Source organism: Nestor notabilis, unplaced genomic scaffold (genome assembly GCF_000696875.1).
Source record: "Nestor notabilis isolate BGI_N333 unplaced genomic scaffold, ASM69687v1 scaffold23794, whole genome shotgun sequence".
NCBI classification, from domain to species: domain Eukaryota; kingdom Metazoa; phylum Chordata; class Aves; order Psittaciformes; family Psittacidae; genus Nestor; species Nestor notabilis.
Genome location: NW_009925536.1, coordinates 2,803 through 21,403, shown reverse-complemented (window position 1 = coordinate 21,403; position 18,601 = coordinate 2,803). Strand labels below are relative to the sequence as shown.

General features: G+C 39.4%; 1 protein-coding gene across 1 annotated transcript; it reads right to left on the bottom strand.

The window, feature by feature from the left end:
* Nucleotides 1-1,199: 1,199 nt before the first annotated feature.
* Nucleotides 1,200-17,161, bottom strand: USP44 (ubiquitin specific peptidase 44). The gene is made up of 6 exons (XM_010013118.1): nucleotides 17,055-17,161; nucleotides 14,872-16,386; nucleotides 3,860-4,058; nucleotides 3,264-3,372; nucleotides 2,281-2,486; nucleotides 1,200-1,905 (listed from the first exon to the last, which is right to left on the bottom strand). The coding sequence occupies exons 2-6, from the start codon at nucleotides 16,303-16,305 to the stop codon at nucleotides 1,706-1,708; spliced, it is 2,148 nt and encodes a 715-aa protein (XP_010011420.1). The 5' UTR covers nucleotides 16,306-16,386; nucleotides 17,055-17,161; the 3' UTR covers nucleotides 1,200-1,705.
* Nucleotides 17,162-18,601: the final 1,440 nt, after the last annotated feature.

Genomic DNA, 18,601 nt, shown 5'->3' with positions numbered 1-18,601 from the left:
TGGAGAGTGGATGCCTTCACAGGATTGATTAGTCCTGCATGCAAGTAACTTAGCTACCAGACCAGCTTCCTCCTGATGAAGGAGGGAGCTCTTAATCTATCAGGTGTGTTTGCCCACCTTATCTCTTATGATACAGAACAGACCATTCCACCAAGCTACGCCCCTGCTGCTGATACAGGTGCTGAGCTGCTGCACTCTTAGCTTTACTGCTCTGCTGAGTTCCCACAAGTGAGCTGTGGAACCTCGACTCCAGAACAGCTGCTGCTAGAACAGGCAGGTGGCCTTTCATCAAATAGCTCTCTGGTTTCCCAAGGCCTACAGCAGCGCACGGGCATTTCTGCAGGTTGTGTCACTAGCCACTTGGCTCCAGTAGAGCTCCATTTTAAATATAAAACCACTGTTAAATCAGTGGAATGTGACCCTGAGCCACATTAGAAAAAACTCAAAAATAATTTTTACAAAAGCTTGTAATGCTAATGCAGGAACCAATTGCAGTGCACAAGTGATTTTCTGTCCACATCAAGGCATTTTATTGAGGTATAAACTTTACAGAAGATGAGGTAACAATTTGCATAGGACTTACGCAAAATAACTTCACAATTCAAATTTACTTGGCATTAACTACTGTATGCGGAGGACTGATAATTCCTGCTTGTTAGAGTCTCCTCGATGCATAGCAGTGTTAATGCTAGTGGTACAACCGTGGAGAAGGCACAGCAGTTGTAGGTAATGAAACCAGTCAGATTGAAAATGCTTTTGTACAACAGGTTACAGCTTCTTTTCATTGGTTTGACTTATATTGAGACAGACAAGGCTTGCTACAGTTTAAAGTAACCTTGTCCAATGCTGAATGCTCTTGTAGCAGTGGCAGCGGGGTGGGTGTGCGCTTGGCTTTTTTTTTAAGAGAGCTTTAATGGAATTAAAAGCCCCTGGTTGTGTCAAAGTACTTCGAATTTGGCATTTAAGTTGTCAGACTTCCTAAGGCTAAAATATGGAAGTCTGGATAAAGATACATTCTTGTGTTTTCAAACACTTCTCTTAAATACTTACATGAAAATAAGTTCATGTTCTACTTCCTCAATTTCAGATTTTAAGAAAGTCTATAGACATATCTTTAGTGTGGCTCCCTTTGAAGCTTACAAAATAGTTTCACTTTAGTCATGAAGCATATACAGAAAGTAAGTTTCCTATGAAAAGTTCAGTTCCTATTTGATATGTAGAACATTCCTCGTTGGTGAATGTCAATATTCTAAGACCTAGTAGTAATTCCTGCAGACAGTAAGAATTGTGATATCATTAGAACTATACTATAAAATGTACACGAGCATATATAGAAAATTAACCAGAGAAACATCAGTTGCCCGTTGAAAGTAATTTTTCTAAACCAATTCAAAAAGATTATCAAAATACAAAACCAGCTTTAAAAAACAGCCTGAGGTAAGAGTTAAATGCAAATCTTTTTCTTAAAAAGCAATCTTTTTCTTAAAAAAATAGCTGTATTGATATTCTAGGTACTTGGTTACTTACTGTCAATAAAAACTTTTACTAACAATTGTAAAGAGTACTTTAACTAATACAAAAGTATATAGACATTGTACACAGATCCAAAGTAAAAAAAGTACAATACTGTACTTTCATTTCATTTAAAAATATATAGTTAGGACAATTCAACCTTTTACCATACATACAGTGAACTGGCTTTGGATTAGCTGATACTGTTGACCATGGAACAGTCAGCTAATTCTGCGTGCTGCTGGCTTTCAGCTGTGCTAGGACATGGTGCTTTACCATGTCCGTTTGCCTGAGTACATCGTTGGCTGTAAAACAAAATGTAGGCTTGAGCCTTGCATACTTCTTCCATAGTGCACATGTTGAGTTTCGAATCGTTGCAGTGTACCCAAAATCCTGCAGTGAAGAAATACACCGGAAAAAAAAGTCATCAGGACACTGATTTGAAGTCATTGCATTTTATTTAATCATGAATTAGTGTTCAGTCCCATTTAATGAGTTGTGTACAAAGAGCAGACTGTGTCAGTTGATCTAGTATATTTGCCTCAATGTTTTAAAAGCCCAGCTTAGCTTCCTCAGATTTACAAGAGAATTTATAGCCAGAACAGTTTTAACAAGCCAAAACAAAAATTGAACTGTTTCGGTCTAGTGAACTGCAGTTCTCATTCCAGGCTCTTCAGCTACTAGTGGTTCCCTTTTGCTTTTGAGACAAGCCAGTAAGCTTAGCAGTTGAGAATTAGGAACACCCCTTCTCCCACAGCTGGTTCCTACCTCCTTCTGAATTGTAGCAGTAGGCAGTGTAGTGCCCGGAGCCAAATCCTTTCCCGTGATGCATTACCACAGCAGACAAGTCGTAGATAAAGCAGTCGGGCAGGAGGGACTTGAGGGATTCTCTGCAGCAGTAGGGCTTCATGTTCAGCATTTGATCAAAATTAACATGTACGCCAATCTTCTCACGATGATTGCGTCCTGACCACCTGCAAAGTTCAGTCAAATGAAAACTTACTTTTCTTTTTCTTAAAGAACACAGCATTCTGACTTATGTTTTAACAGAACAAGTGTCATCTTGGCTGTTGCCTTTGTGCATTAAATCAGTGCTAATTTGAATGCCTTTTCCCTAGGCCCCTCCTTTATTTCTAGGCCTTTTAAAATGTGTCTATTGTACCTCCTATTCTCATCTTCTGAAATATACATTTTAAGATCTGTGTAATGGTGAGCGGGAAGTACTTCCCATGTACCGTATCTCATTGGTATTTCTCATTCGTTCTATCTCATTTTCAGTTTCCTTTGTATTCAGGACAGACTCTGCACTCCTGTGTGCACTAAATGTTCACAGAGATGCAGTCTTCGCTTCCTTACTCTCAGGCTAACACATTAATGTATTTGGTTATATGAAGATTATGCGAGACTTCCACTGAATACATTCTTGGTTTGCACATCAGTGAATATGAGCATTTAGTCTACCTGCAGATAACAAGAGTTCACAGCAAGGTTAATAGGTTTTTACTAAAAAGAAGGATGAAGTAATTTTGGTATTAAAATAACAAATGGTTGGAGTCTAAAAAGTCCATTTTCTACTTACAGTGTATCTTACTGAAGATTAAATTAAACCAGAAAAACAAGTTTCTAATAAATATTTCTCATCATACTAGTAAAGAGAACTGAAACTGATGCTGAAAACATAGACCCCAAACAAGGGAAGAGCAGGACGACACTGGTCAGTTTGCAATGCTGTTTGTTGTGGTACTACTTACCTAAACCGTTTAAGGTGTAATCTGAGAACCCGAGGTAGTTGACACACCATAAGCTGCTTCTGAGCTTCTGTGAGTATAACTGGTTTAGAAGAAAACTTCCTTCGTTTTGCTGAGACCAAACACATAGTTACACAATACAAAACTTGATAACAGCCTTGTATTTGAGTCTAAGGTTTATCCACCAAATTTGCGTGGACCTAAATAGCTATGGTATGTGCCTCCTTAAAAAGGATACACTCAGAGCCATTTTGCAAGGATTATTTTATGATGCAAGTATAAAATACTTGTGGTCACTTAGGTTAGTCACCTTAATGTAAAAAGCTGATGGGTTCTTTGGCTGGGAGTATCAGAATCCCCATTACTGTGTGATCAGATTTTATCTAACAGAAGCATCACACTTCAAAACATCCTTTGAATAATTCCATCTCCTAGGTGATGAGTAATAGCCGTCAAGTGACCATGCCAGGACATGAGGAGAAGTTTGTTTGCAACATATTTTCATGACTTTCAGTATTTTCCTTCTGTAATAACTCTGTCACTTTACTTTGTATTTTACACATAGAACATATGTATGAGTACATACTGCCTTTACTCACTGTTGCACTGATCACATGCATATATCTTTCCTTCCAAAGCTTCAGTTTCTGTAAACTTGGCCAGCATTTCTGTCAGCAGACATGGGTACTGAGATGACATCTCCTTGCCGTTGCAGTGATACCGCTCAGGAAACTCCAGGGACAGGTCCCAGAAAGGTTCTATGGTATTTGACTTATTGTCACAGGTAAGGCATGTAACCTGTAAAATGATATTTCACCAGTTGCTCACACTCAAAAACTTACTAAGAAAAATATTTTCCCCTAGAGGTAACTGATAGAACCAAGACAAAACAGTCATATAACAAAAGAAATCATACACTTAGTTTCTTTTCTCTGAAGCATCATGTCCAATACTGTTAACACAAACAGGTAAGTGTTCTTATGTTTGACTGAGAAACAAAAGTAGAGTCAAAATGGTCTGTCCAAGAGAAAGCAGCTGGCGGAGCCTGGTGAGTCTTTTCTCCAAAAAGAAACACTCCAAAAGGATCATTTACATGAGAAACTCTAGTTTAGGTTAATTAAAAAAAAAAAAAAAGAAGAAAAAGAAACCCAAACCAAACCAAACGAAACAGCTGGGGATTTTAAGTCATATCCTTCTTACTTTGTAAGTCTTCCAGGGAAGCCTGGATTAGGAAGCACACTTCTTCAAATTAAAATTAACAGGTAAAAATAATTTATTTCTTCTTTCAGTAAGTGGATCCATCGTCACACTAGGGAAAGGACAAGCAGTAAGACAACATAAATAAAATGTCAAGAAGTGAAGTGAGTCAACCTGGAAAATGCAGGTAATACAGCAGGGGACAATTAATTTATTATAATATTCAATATTCAGGAAAATAGAAGAGCTACTGCTTTTAACTTAAGCTGGAATGACAGCATATTAGGTGTTGATTTGCAATGCAGTCTTCTAAAAGCCACCTCCAGCTCCTTCTAGAAGAGTGTCCCACCATTTGAGTTTTCCTCCAAAGGGCCTTCACCCTTCCATGATCCATGTGGATGAGTAACTTCTGTCAAGAGCTGAACCTGTGCAGTAGTGAATCTCCATTTAGACTGCAACAACCACAGTTCATAAAGGTTATAAAGAATTGTCAATAAATATCAAGTGTGTGTGTGTGAGGCTAAAGAAACATTCACCTTGGTATGTGCAATACAACAAAGTACAATACTAGCCTGAAGAGTAATTACTTGAGTTTTCTACTATTAATGTATTTGGCTTGTAAGTTGCAGCTGACTGCTAACTCAGCAGCTCTAACCTCACTGCTCTAGAGAAGACACATTCCAAAAGTAAGCTGAAGTTTAATTACACTCAAATAGGTATCTTTGGCGGAACTTCCATAAGCATCCACCAGGCTGCCATCCCTTCCCCCACAATTAAACTTTCCCACCAAAGGACTAAAGGAACACATACACTTGCAATTTCTTAATACAGAGGCTTAGTAATAAAGGAATGGAAATCCACAAGGGATCCAAATACTGTTATTTCACAGGCACACCTTTGTCTTGCTATTGTCCATAAATTCAGTGTATTCTCTTCAGTTAGGTTAGTTAGCCTACACAACTGTGAAAATACACTTCATTTTGTTCAAGAGCGCCTTCATTTTCCTCTGAAGGTTACAGCATTATTCACTTTGCTTTGGCTGTTATTTCATGATTTCTTTATATATGGACAGATCTGTCACCTTGTGACACCTTCCTCCTTGTGAGTCATTATTTAACGCATTCATTATTTCCAACATAGATCATACATGATCCATGCATTAGCTACTTAATGTGCAAGTTTATATTTGCGTACTGGCGTATGTTTAGCAGTGGAGTTAGGAAAGCTGATAGCTGCTTTAAGTTCTTCGAAGAAAACGCCACTGTCTTGTTCTTAGAAAACCAAATTCAACTTACATGGCAGAAAAGAGGAGAATCTTCTGTTTTAATTTACACTGACAGAAGCTGCTTTGGTAAGTGCTAACATGTGGCAGCATTTCAAAGCCATAAACTATTAGTAACTCAGAGCTGGAATCTGAACTTGGAGACAAAATGATATGTTTGGCCACCGTTCAAGCTAACTCCAGCATAAACACAGAATGACTAATAAATTTCTGCTGTACAAACGGGTGATTTTGTAGAGCCTGAAGTTTATTTAATTGACAAGTTACTTAAGAATTTGCTGCACGTGAATGCACACTGAAGATTAATGGGCTCAGGATGAAGTACATACATGAACTCAATACGGATAATTTTAACAAGTTCTTAGGTTTTAAATTTAGTGTCCAATTCTTAATAATCAAGGTTATTTTAAGATCCTCTCTCCCAACTGGTTAATAAGTACTAACCCAAAGAAAAAGAAAAAAATTATCGATCTAGCTTCCGAGTTTTGCTGCTCAATAAAACAGAAAAGATAAACTGATGCTTCTCATCTCATCATGCAACTATAAGCAAAGCTGATCTATGTTAACAAAATCCCGTCCTGATACAGAGCTGCATTTAGTTCGTCAAATCCAAGACAGCCCTCTTCACCACGACACTGCAGCAAAGTTAAGAGTTCTCGGATTTGTGTACTTGCCATCAGCCAAGTAACCTGAGGTATTTGCATAAGCATACACCCAACCATATCAGCCCCCTGCACAAACTGCTCCTGTATACACCTGCACTCCATGGTAAATGAGGACTGGATCAAAGATTGCGAGTATTTTTCTTAGCCAGGCCCGAGCTTACAAACTGGATTACTCAACAAGTTGAAGGATCCCTACCCTTCTGTGGAATCCATCTGCACTGGCCTGTCCATCAGGATGGGCTTTACAATACTGCCATCACTTCTCTCTGTCCTGAATGGGATGGATTCCTTTATCTTGCACTCCACTAGCATTCACACTGCGCAACCCAGATTTTCTTTTTTCATGAAAAGCACTGCAATGGTATAAACTGCTTAGAAACTGGTTGAGCAAGATGTAAGATTTTTATAAAAAACAAAACCCAACAAACATGAATGCAAAGAATTGGCAAAAACTTTCTGCATCTGTCCAGTGTAACTTCTTATAGTGTGAGTATGCACAACAGTAATAGGGAAGCAAGTTTGCTCTAGCAATCTGGTTAGTGACATATATCTTCTTATGACTATATTTTGCAAATTCACAGTTTGATTTCACCTCCCCACTGTATTCCACAATTGCTGGTTTAGGAAGCCTTAATGCTGTCATTTGTAACAAAGCTACATGAGAAGTTTACATTAGAGCAAAGTAAGTAAATTACTGGTTTCAGCCAGTCCGAAATCTCTACCGTATGTTCTGCCCTGACCACCCTCTCATGCCTTCAAACTCGGGTACTATATACAATTGTTCGGTTAAAGCTCACTATTCAATCATGGGCCAAAGGCCAGACTGAAAAGAGCTGGATCAGATTGCTTGATTCAAGCTAAGCATGGAGGCCACTCAGACAAGCATCACTGCGCCCACAATAATTTGATGGACAGCCACTGCCCCAGATGGCATTCATCTTAAATGCAGCCAAAGAAAATAGTTAACATATTGCTGCAGAAGAAGCCAACTCCATCACTAAATGTTCTGCCTGTGTTTCCTGCACTTGCATACGAGAAATATAACTGTTAACCACCTCTGCTCTAATTCCTGCTTGTTTCTCAAAACAGTGAGGTAGCCAATCCTGTTGTTGTGCTTTCACTACTGGTTAAGTTTTCACTATGAGACATACATAGGAAGAGTAGTAATTGATTTTTTCCACAGCAAAGTAATCAAAGCAGAAGGGGATTTCTAGGGTACTGCTATAATACAGAATTCCTCATGACAATCCTGTATTTCTTCAGTTACAAAAAAAAAAAAAAAAAAAGGAAAAAATACACTTTGTAGTGATGAGCATAGAGCATCATCAAATGATCTCTATCTATGTAACAGAATCACATAAGCATAACCACAGCGGCCCGTGGTCTGTGACTCAATGGCCTCCTATAGATTAACTGAAAATGTCACCTTACTTCAGTTGGAAAGCAACTTGACAACCATTTTGTGGTTCAGGCCACACATAAAAACAGAGACTAATATTGGAATATAGCAATCAGTATACAGGTCATGGATTAGTTTAATTGCAAATCCTCCTATTTCCTACCCAAAGTTCTCATCATTTTTAATAGTCTATCCAGTAGGAGACTTAATACCCAGTGCTGCACAAGTCACCCTCAGCATCCTCCCCCAAACTGTAACTTACAGCATAAAACCCACAACTGAAGGGCTTCAAACAACCCAAAGATTGCACATTTCCTCTTCTCTCTGTCCTGAAATACCCCAGCTGAGCAAGTAAATGAAGGAAGACTTGCAAGAAGAGGCACTGCCTTTTAAAACTTTAAACAGTTTACACACTATATACATTGGTTAGAACCTACTTTACTCTCTGGGTCTTGGCATGTTCATTTATCTGAGCACTGAACACTGCTACTCTGCAAGACCAGGGGGAGGCATTTTGCGCAGATTTCATCTTAAACATGATCAGGAAGTAATCAAACCATTTGTGTTTTGGTTTGGGGTTTTTTCAGCATGCCTAGAGATATCAAAAGCTAGTTCTTGCCTGGCATTACTGTAAAACATAGTGGATTATTGGGAAAAAAATCTCACAGCCAAAGATGAATCTGTCCTAAGAGGAAACGGTAACTAACCACAACTTTGCTGTAGAGGAAACTGGCTACTAAATCAGCAGAGCCACTGTTCTTCACTTTCACTGCTATGTTTGGCGTTGCTGTACCAGAAATCTAGACAAAGAACTTCACCTAAGGCACCACCTTCAAAAGCAGTGGAATCCTCACAGAGACTTCCAAAACCCATCCCAAACAGTTTCTAAAGGGTTCCTTCACCACTCCATAAAGATGTTAAAATGTCACTGTCTAGGTATTTCTTTGATCACTTACATTAAATTTTAATTTACTCAACAGCACTCTATATAAAGAAATCATCAGCAAGTACTTACCACTTTGCAATATGCAACATTAACTTTTTTCCTTGAAATAGGTACTCAAGCAGCTTTCATATAAATCCGGACAAACTTTATTTTTCCCCTCCCTTACCGGGTCTTTTTTAGCCACAGAAAATACTGATTGCCCTTCTTCTGCTTGCCTGGAATTAGAAGCTATCCCTGCTTAAACCATAAGAACAGAGGGAGCTGGCTAATGGTGTTGGAAGGCCGTTCATCTTTGAAAGGTTCTGGCAATGTCATGGCAATCAGGAAGTGACACTTGTGTCTTCAAGGAGATGGGTCTGGAGAACTACAAGCATCACCTTGATCTGTGAGAAGGCTGATGGAGTGAAACCTGGAAACTATTTCCATAGGTATTAAGAAGATGATTGGGAGGAGACACCACAGGTTTATGATGGGAAAAATCACACTTGACTAACCTTACAGGCTTCTTCCTACAATGAGATGACTGGTACACATAACCAGTGGATGAATGGAAAACAGTGGATGTTAAATTGATGGCCAGGTGGACTGAACCTGCCAGGTTCAATGGGCTGTGGTCAGTGGCATGAAATGCTGCTGGAGCCCAGCATCGAGGGGTGTACTGCAGGGGTCAATAATGGAGCCAATTCTTTTAAAACTCTCAGCAAGTTTGCAGCTGACACAAACATAGGCAGAGTAACTGACAGACCAGTGGCTCTTGCTGTCACCCAAAGGAGCGGGACAGGCTGGGGAATGGGCCACCAGGAACCTCATGCAGCTCAACAAAGGGAAACTCCACATGCTGAGCCTGGGCAGGAATAACCCCGGGCACCAGGACAGGCTGGGAAGCTGCTCCCCAGAGAAGCGCCTGGGGGACAACCTCACCATGAGCAGTGCAACAGTGCACTGGGCAGAGCACCCCAGAAGATAGAGGGAGGTGAGCCCTTCCCTCTCCTCAGCCCTGGTGAGACACAGCTGAAGTGTTGGATCAGTGCTGCATTTCCCATTACAAGGTATGGACTTACTGGAGCAAGTCGGACGGCCAGGGAGATGGTGAAAGGGCCTGAAGCATCTGGTGTATGAGGAGAGGCTGACAGAGCTGGGACTACTCAGCCTGGAGAAGGGAAGCTCAGGGTAGATTTTATCCTTGTGTATGGACACCTGATGGGAGGAGTAAAGCAGACTGAGCCAGGTGCCCAGTGACAGGACAGGAGGAAACTGGCACAAACTGAAACACACGAGGTTCCATTTAGACAGAAGGAAGAAACTGGTTTTACTGTGAGGATGGTCTAGCAGTGACACAGGCCGTCAGCAGAGGTTATGGTGTCCTCACCCTTGGTGCTATGGGAGACCTGACTGCCCACAGCCCTGAGCAACCTGTTCTGGCTGACCCTGTTTCAAGCAGAGTTGGACAAGATGATTTCTGGAGGTCCTTTCCAATCATACCAACTCCATGTGTGCATGCATGTGTGTATGTGCATGTGCACAAGTGTACGGGAACTTAACCATCAAGAAGTTACCATAAATTGATGAATGAAAGCCAAGCAACTGAGGAAAGATAAACAATGTCTGATAACAAAAAAGTTTTCTAAAACAATTTGCTCTTCAGTGACTACTTCAACTATTTGTTATTATTAGATTCATTATACCTTTACATCTCTTAAGACACAACATTAAGAATACTAAGAAATTCAGTAATATGAGTTATTATTTTAGCATTATTTAAGAGTAGGTAAAAATATTTAGAATCATCCTGTCTGGCTTACAGAAAAATAGTTTACTCCTGACAAATATCATGACAAGAGGCCAAGAGGCTTATCTTGATCTTTAGGAAGTTTTTAAGGTTCTACCAACACAGTGATAGAAATTTTACTAAGGTAGTGGCCAAAAAGCATGAGATACATGAAACACTCACTATCTCTTTTCCGTAGTAACTACCACTTCTCAGTTCTAGAAAGCTTCGTTCTGTATGGGTTTAACTGGGGCACAGTTACATTGGGCAATTCTTTAGGGACTTATATATGCTACACTCTGATGTCAAGAGTGTTTCCAAATCAGCCATATCAGAACTAATTTCTATTCATTCACTATTTTTGATGTCTTGATTGACTCTTTGTGAATACTGAAATCTTCAAAAATATCATCTAAAATGGCCCTCTAACTTCCAAGCAGCCAAAACCTGTGTACTCAATGTTTTCCTAAGAGTAAACCAATTTAGTTAAAAAGCTGAAGTTCAAGAGGCTAAAGCTGTGTCTACACACTTCTTTTTGTCTAAAAGATTTTGCCAGAGTTCAGTATCTGCAAATTTCCTAGGCCTGCTAAGCTAGCTTCCAAGATCAGCTAGATTGTCTAGATCACCTTTCACAAATACTTCATGCTAGTTTCCGTTTTATTCCCTTCTTACTCCCCTACCCCTGCCTATAAACCATCCAGACAAAAATTCTAATACTGATGTAACTACACATGCCAGGGTTTTCGCTAGTATGACTTCCGTAGACACGAGGAGCCCAGTTTTCCCAAAGCAGTGCTGAAAATATACATTTACTTTGGAAGCTAAAATCTGCTATTCCAATTGCTGCATTTTTAAAAATGTACCTGCCTAATTCCTTGCTTAATGTGGACATGGTTTGAAAGAAATACTTTAAAAATTGTTGTATACTGCGCTATTTAGCTGGGACCATTTAAAAAAATCACAAGCCAAAAAACTCTTGAGAGAGGTGGTAGCTAACCTACTGGAGCTCTTGAAGTGTACTTCAAAGGTCTGTTGTGGATCAGTATGGGTCAGTTTACCACTGGCACATAACTTCACAGAGCACTGTTTTCTCCCATTGAAGGACTGAGGACAGAAGACAGTTGGTACCTTCCACTAGAGTATAAGCACTGAGAGACTGAAAATAACTGGGATTTCAACAGACAAATATTTGCACCTGCTTACAGTCTCAGGGGGTTGGGAGGAACAAGTTACAAGATACAGACTCCTTTGCCCAGGAAGTGCTATAGCACAACTTTCTCCAGGCAGTGACTGAAGGAAAACTAGCATGTGAAAAGGAAGTAATAGAGGGGAAGGAGTTTGTAGCTATATATTCTATTCTTTATTTCCCTTAGGTGTGCTGGGCATTTAAGTTTCACCGTTTGTACCGCAGAGTAAAAAGCTGTAATCATATAAAGGATACTGGAGTAAATTCATAATAATAAAATTTTTAGAAGTCAAGAGGCAATCCACTCATACTATTCCTGGAGTTACTCATTAGCTGGTCTGGTATTCCATAAAATAGTAAAAGATTTCAAGTAGTAGATGAGGAAGACTTACTTTAAATTAGCTGAGAACATAACAAAACAAAAACAATACATACAAAATAAGCAATTATTTTGACATCACCTAAAGCTTTTTCTAGTCATCTAAAAGTAATTTGCGTAAGATTCTCACCCACCCAGTTTTCTCCTTTCTTAATCTTATGTCCTAAATTCAATTAATGCTGAACCAGGCAGACATTTCAACAGTAACAAAGTGATGGCAACTTCAGGATTATGACTTCCCTTCAAGTTAAAACGCATAGCTAGAAGACAAGGGAAAATGTTTGATTGCGCACATGAAAGTAATGTGAAACCTAGGTAAACATACAGCTTATCTGCATTGTAAGTGATCTTCTGTGTGTACTCTACCAACAGTAGTTAATAGTAGTATTCCTGAGGTTTGAAGGTCAAGAAGATTGACTTCACTGCACTTGTATCTCATTGAATCAAATATCTAAACTGATATCATAACTTTTTTAGTGATTCCAAAACGGAAGGCAACTGCTCACAGAAGCAAGCTTCTCCATTCCCCTTATTCACTGAATTAAGATGTAGCTTATTAAACACTCTAGACTAAAATCCCACCCTGTTTTAATAAATGTTTTAAATAAATAGCTCCAACTATCTTCTAGAGAGAAACTCTTCACACTGTTAGAGCTTGAAGGTAGATAAATTAAGCCTACAAGGAAAAAGTGTACACTCCTTGCTTTTAAGAGCCAACATTGTCAAAGATGTGATGACATAGCAGGAAGTCTTTCATATTTTCCTCCACCCCTGCATGGACGTTTTCTTGCTTTTTTTAATTTCATTATAGTAGCTTGTGCCAGTTGTGACTAACACCTAGTAAAATAATGATGCAGGAGTCTTATTGAGGAAAGTAATTGCCTAATATAGTTTTTAAAGCTCGTCCTTTCATGAGCGAATAGTAGGCACTGTAATCATTAAGATGACCTGAATATATTTTTTCAAGGAGGAAATTTAAATCTTCAGGGGTAACCATTTGCTTTTAATACTTATAGTGTTCAAAAGTGCCAGTGAAGACTAAACTGAAACTAAAGTGGCAAAAGACAAAGCGAACATTAGGAGGTAGTGCTGGACACTGTCTTTGGGAACTGCCTAATAAGCCAGGGAGAAATTACTACAGACAGATAACCTCAACACACTTTTCCTTGTTCCTCTCACTTGAGACATTCTGAAGTTCCTTAAGGCTGTATTTTGCACACAGACATTGACCAGCTGCAGTAAAAGAGTTGTGTGTTGTAGTCACAAAAATCACAGGATAGGTCAAAACTGTTTAATTCCCTTTCAGTCTTACTTGATGACACTTGAGTGAATTCTCGCTACTCCCCTCCCTGGTTTCAGGAAGGTGGGAAGGTTTCTAGTCACAAGCCTCTTCACATAACAAAGCTAAAAACTTGTGAAAGAAGCGATACTACTGAATAACGCTTGTGTCTACAAAGCCTTGAAAATTCTTCCAAACAATAAATCCTGTAAGGCTTGAAATGCAACCAAAGTTTGTCAGTATACTTAAGCAATTACTTTGTTTTACTAACAAAGTTACTCTTTTCGAGAGGAATGGGATTTTCAAATAGAAAGCTGCTATCAGAGCAACCCTGATACAAGATATGTTAACTACCTTGAGGAAAGGAAGCATGCCAACAGAAATGCTCTTACACTGGGCCAAATGCGAGTTAGAAGACGATCCGGTTTTATTAGTAGATACAACAGTTTTGAGCAGTTATGCAAACCCCACAATGACTTAAAAGCTAACACATGCTGCAAACCCTGTTACCTTATTATAAAGTTTACAGATATCTTGGCAGTGAACAATCCTACCTTAGTCAAAAAATACTTGGATTTCTAGCTTCACATGCTAAAACATTAAATCATCAATCAAATAGTCAGAAAAATGGGAACATCCACCTTTTTGTTAATTTTTGTTAAACTTCTCCTTTGCACAAATGCTTCTGCACTCCCTCAGTAACATGCGCATGCACACTGAAGATCAGTTCCAGGGGGGCAAGACTTTCTCAACATCTGTTCCTGCTGCACTATCATTAGTTTTTAGATTAATTCAACAGAAAGCAGTATTCTGTTTCTTCAGACGGTTCTCAGACGTTTGTACACACACTGCTGGGACATCCGAAAGTGTAAGTGGACACACCAAAGCACTTAACAGGAAGCCAAGAAGGGAAAAAAAAGAGTAGTTGGGCAGTAAAATGGAAAACAACCATAGCCTCCACCCCACAGATTTGGTTCCTGTGTTGACAGAGCCTTCTGAATCTTTGTGTTGTAATAGAAAGAAGCATTTGTATTCCCACCATGACACACAATTACTCTGTAATAATGAGTCGCAAATTCAAGCTATTTACTGAAATAATACCCTGCTTGGCATCTATTACCTAATCTGTTTCCACTTAATCAAGATTAACACTTTCCTGAACACCCTTTATCTAGTATCACTATAGTGATAAGCTACTTAAAACTGTAACTTCTTCATTCCTAGGGATGAGTTGGTGCTTAATAGCAAAGAAAGACTGGTATTTCTCAGTAATTGCAAAGGTGTGCTTTAAAATTTAACACTTTTATTTTATCAGGTGATTCTTCTATTGAAAGTTGTAGGAGTACCCAGATGACCTTTCTTCTGAAATTGCGTGTATTATATCCTCCTCATCCCTCCTCAGTAGTTACAAATGTATTAACCTTTGAAGTATGCCCATCGCTGACCAGTATAAATCTGTAACTGCAAATCATTACACACCTTAAAAAATAAAATAACACATAAAACATACCTGACTTAATAGCTGTCCATGAAAAACGTTGTTAACCACATTCAAAACCTGTTTTATAAGTTTTCTTTGAGAAGCAGGGATGACTGCTGGGTATCTGGTCCCCGTAGTCTCCAGTTCCTGCTGCACTTTATCCAAAAGTTCACAAAGAAATTCCTGAGCATCTTGTTGGGCATATCCTCTGAAGGCTGGAATTAGTCTCCACACAGAGTGAAGCATGGCAAAAGGAGACACCAGTGCCCACTTGCCAGACCACATAACTTGGAACAGAGTATGAAGCTCATGACAGAGAGAAATATGCTTTGAACTGGGCTCCCTGCGCTGAATAAGTTCCATATTTCTAGTTTTTGATGCTCCTCCACTTAATCCAGAGGATAAACTGGGCCGCCTCACAGAAGATGATCCCTTTACTTTCTCTTGGTTCTCATTCACATGTAATGCTGAGGCAGCTATTGACAGGTGTTTAGTTGAAGATCTGGTTTTGCCATTGGTTGCTGTTGCCAGCAGTTCCTGAGTTTGGTTGAGATCAAGCTTTAAAAAGCATTCTCGAAAAATAAGTAAGTGACTTAATACCTGCAGGATAGAATTCATATAGCAAGTATTACCCAGGTTTCTCAGTCCTGTTACCCCTGGAGTCACCGTGGGCCTTCGTTTCATTGGAGAGTCACTTGGTTTTTTCAATCTTACTTCATCTGAGGTATAGGTTTCTTTCAACTCTGCCGCAGATTTCATGTTCTGTGATGTTTTTTGCAGGCAGGGCGCTGATTTTGAGGACATTCTCATCTGATTTTGTAAACGACTGCTCTTTCTTGGAGGCACCTTTTCAATCTCTGCTTTCAACTCACGCTTCCGTTCTTGTCTTCTCTTCCTAGCTTTCTCCCGTCTTTCCTCTTCTTCTTCCAGACGCCTTTCTTCTTCCAAAATCTTTTTTCCAGCAGGTGTCACCTCAAGCCAGGATCTGAATATTTTCCCCAGGAGCGCACGCCGACGGTGCCAAAGAGCTGTGAACATGCGATCTTCATTCCGAAGCAAGGCTTGGGCACCACCATGTGAAAGGTAAGAATCATCACTTGTACCCATAGAACGCAAAGTCCTCCCACTTCGAGTAGTGCACTCATAGTTCTGACTCTTGATTGCACTTAATGTACTTCGCAACAGTTTTAAATCACCAGTTGTGTTATCATTAAGAACATAATCATCACAGAGATAACAGAAAACGTACAGCTCATTGACTTCCAATGCCACCGGGTGACTGCTCTCCTGAAAGTGCTTTAGTGCATGTTCTTCAATGTATCTTCCACACGCCACATGTGAGCAGCTGAGGCACGCCCAGACAGATTCGGTAGTATTACAGTCCACGCAATGCCATTTCTGAGGATTGAGAATGGAGTGATCTTGGGCCAGTCGCAGACGTCCTATGTGTTTACACTTATCCATTGTTAAAACTGAAATTGCAGAGATATGCTGGCAAAACACATCATCCAAACTATTTTCTGTCCGTGGTATTTCAATCTGCAACTAAATATATAAATATATAAAAATTACAGTGCATACACAACCTTATCACTTTTACACATGTTGGTATATCAAACTCAGACTTGAGATTAAGATCATGATCACCATCCAACCAAGTCCTACCAAACACATAAAGACAGTCAGTTCTGTATAACCACAATCAACATCATCAACAGCATTTCAACGTTCAGACTAAAAGGTTTTCATTCAGCTGTTTATAATCCCAGTACCTCTGGCTCAGGACTGAATTTACTAGCTACATTTTAGATTAGGCCTGGTTTTTCAAAGGAGCACTGATTTAGTTAAGACACTGTTACAGAGTCTGGATACAAACACAACTTAAAAAGGGACAGTTCGCCCAGAGAACCTGTGGAAACCTCACCCTCCAAAGTCTTCAGAGGCCATGTTGGATGGGGCTTTGAGCAACCTGGTCTAGTGGAAGGTGTTCCTGCCCACTGCAGATGGGGGATTGGAACTAGATGAGCTTTTCAGGTCCTTCCCAACCCAAACCATTCTATGATTCTAAAATTCTAAACTGTTCCTATTAATTCTGTCCCTAAGCATACAGGTGCAGAAGTGCAAAGTTCACTTAAATTTATTATGTTTACACAGTGCCAACAGTTCAGACAAATGAGGCTTTATTACAACTAAAACCCTTACTTAAACCACACCTTTAATTAAATCACTGCACCTTTGTGCTCAGACTAGCCCATTATACCAGTGCTTTCTACAATAAGGTATCATCAGTAAGTACATTTTAGCATGTCATCTTAACACCTTTGAAAGAAAGAGTGACCTGGAAAAGCAGAACTTTACTTCCTCGTAAGACAGAAATTCCATTAGACGCCATTACCTCAGTTGCTGCAAACTTTCTAAAAATCTGCATTTTGAACAGATGTTTCTAATACACGTCTTCAAAAAATCATCTAAAAATTTGGCTAGCGCTGGCTTACATCCTTTAATAAAGCTATGCGGTAGCATGTATTTGTTCAAAACTGCGGCATTTGCTTTCTCCTCTAAGGTGCATTTACCTTAAACAAACAGGCAGGCTCTGACTAATAAAAATTAAAGAGACAGTGATTCATTCTTTCTTTATGTTTTTACCATCTTTCTTTCTACTATCTCTAGTTGAGAGATACCATCTAGAGAAAAATGATGCGTCAGGAAGTGATTATGTTTGGTGTGGGGTGTTTGCACCCAGGATGTCACTAACTAGAAGTGCTAAATAGCACACAGCAGCAGTATTGTTATGCTCTGTACTTGCCAGATGAAACAGTTAATCCACCTGAAGAGTAGCCAGGGTTTGTCAAATATCCAGCCTATGCCAAGAGACAAGTTATGCCACTACAAATGCATGCATACTGTAGACCCAGCCTAGGCTGTACAATATCAAGGTCCAGGATTCTGTGTTTTACAGAGAAGTAAACGATGCTAAAAAGGTACTGAGTGATTTAGCTAACTCTGGCTAGAACCAAAAAAATTCAATTCCCACTATTAACCTTAAATATGCTAATATTGTTCAATTTTTACAGTTCTGAAATACACAAGAATAGGTTACTCAATTTAGAACAGATGTCTACGTTAGAATAAGCATTAGCTTGAGGGAACCCTAATACACAATGACAAGACACCACTAAGAAGGGAAATGGGTAAAAAGTTGCAGCTGGGTAGGAAAGGAGTTCTAATTTTCATCTGGTACTTCAATAAAAGCTGTAGTTAGTTAAAAGACCTAACCAATAAAAAATAGCTTTGTTTGGTTAACTGGCCCACGGCTACTGCTGTAACATATTACATGTTTTTTAACATGTTACAATACAGATACCAGCGTAAGAGCTGTAATAACTTTCTAAGCACGTAATCAAGCATCCAGTATTGCATGTGTTGTGTACGTCTTATTTGGTGATACAGAAAAGGTTGTGCCAGCTGTAGTGAAACTAATAAAATATACACAGTTTTATATGCCTGTATTAATCATTCTCATTCAACTCATTTAAGAATTGTCTCCAGCCCATGCTCACTGCTCTGAAGAATTTCAAGCACCATGATCTCTGCGTAGCCATTCAGCAATTCCCAGACTAAGTACCAGCCATAGTGTATTACAGGAGGTCGAGATCCCTTGTGTGCTATGGTCAACAGATCACAAAAATAATGGCTTGCTGGAACTTTTTCAGCTTGCTAGCACCCATAACATTCCCTCCTCCTAAAAGGCAGTCTTTTT

Coding starts and splice junctions, on each gene's coding strand:
- USP44 (XM_010013118.1), bottom strand. CDS start 16,305: ATGGATAAGTGTAAACACATAGGACGTCTGCGACTGGCCCAAGATCAC. Junction 4,059..14,871: donor ATGGACAGCTATTAAGTCAG/GTATGTTTTATG, acceptor ATCATTTTACAG/GTTACATGCCTTACCTGTGA. Junction 2,487..3,263: donor TTACACCTTAAACGGTTTAG/GTAAGTAGTACC, acceptor TGAACTTTGCAG/GTGGTCAGGACGCAATCATC.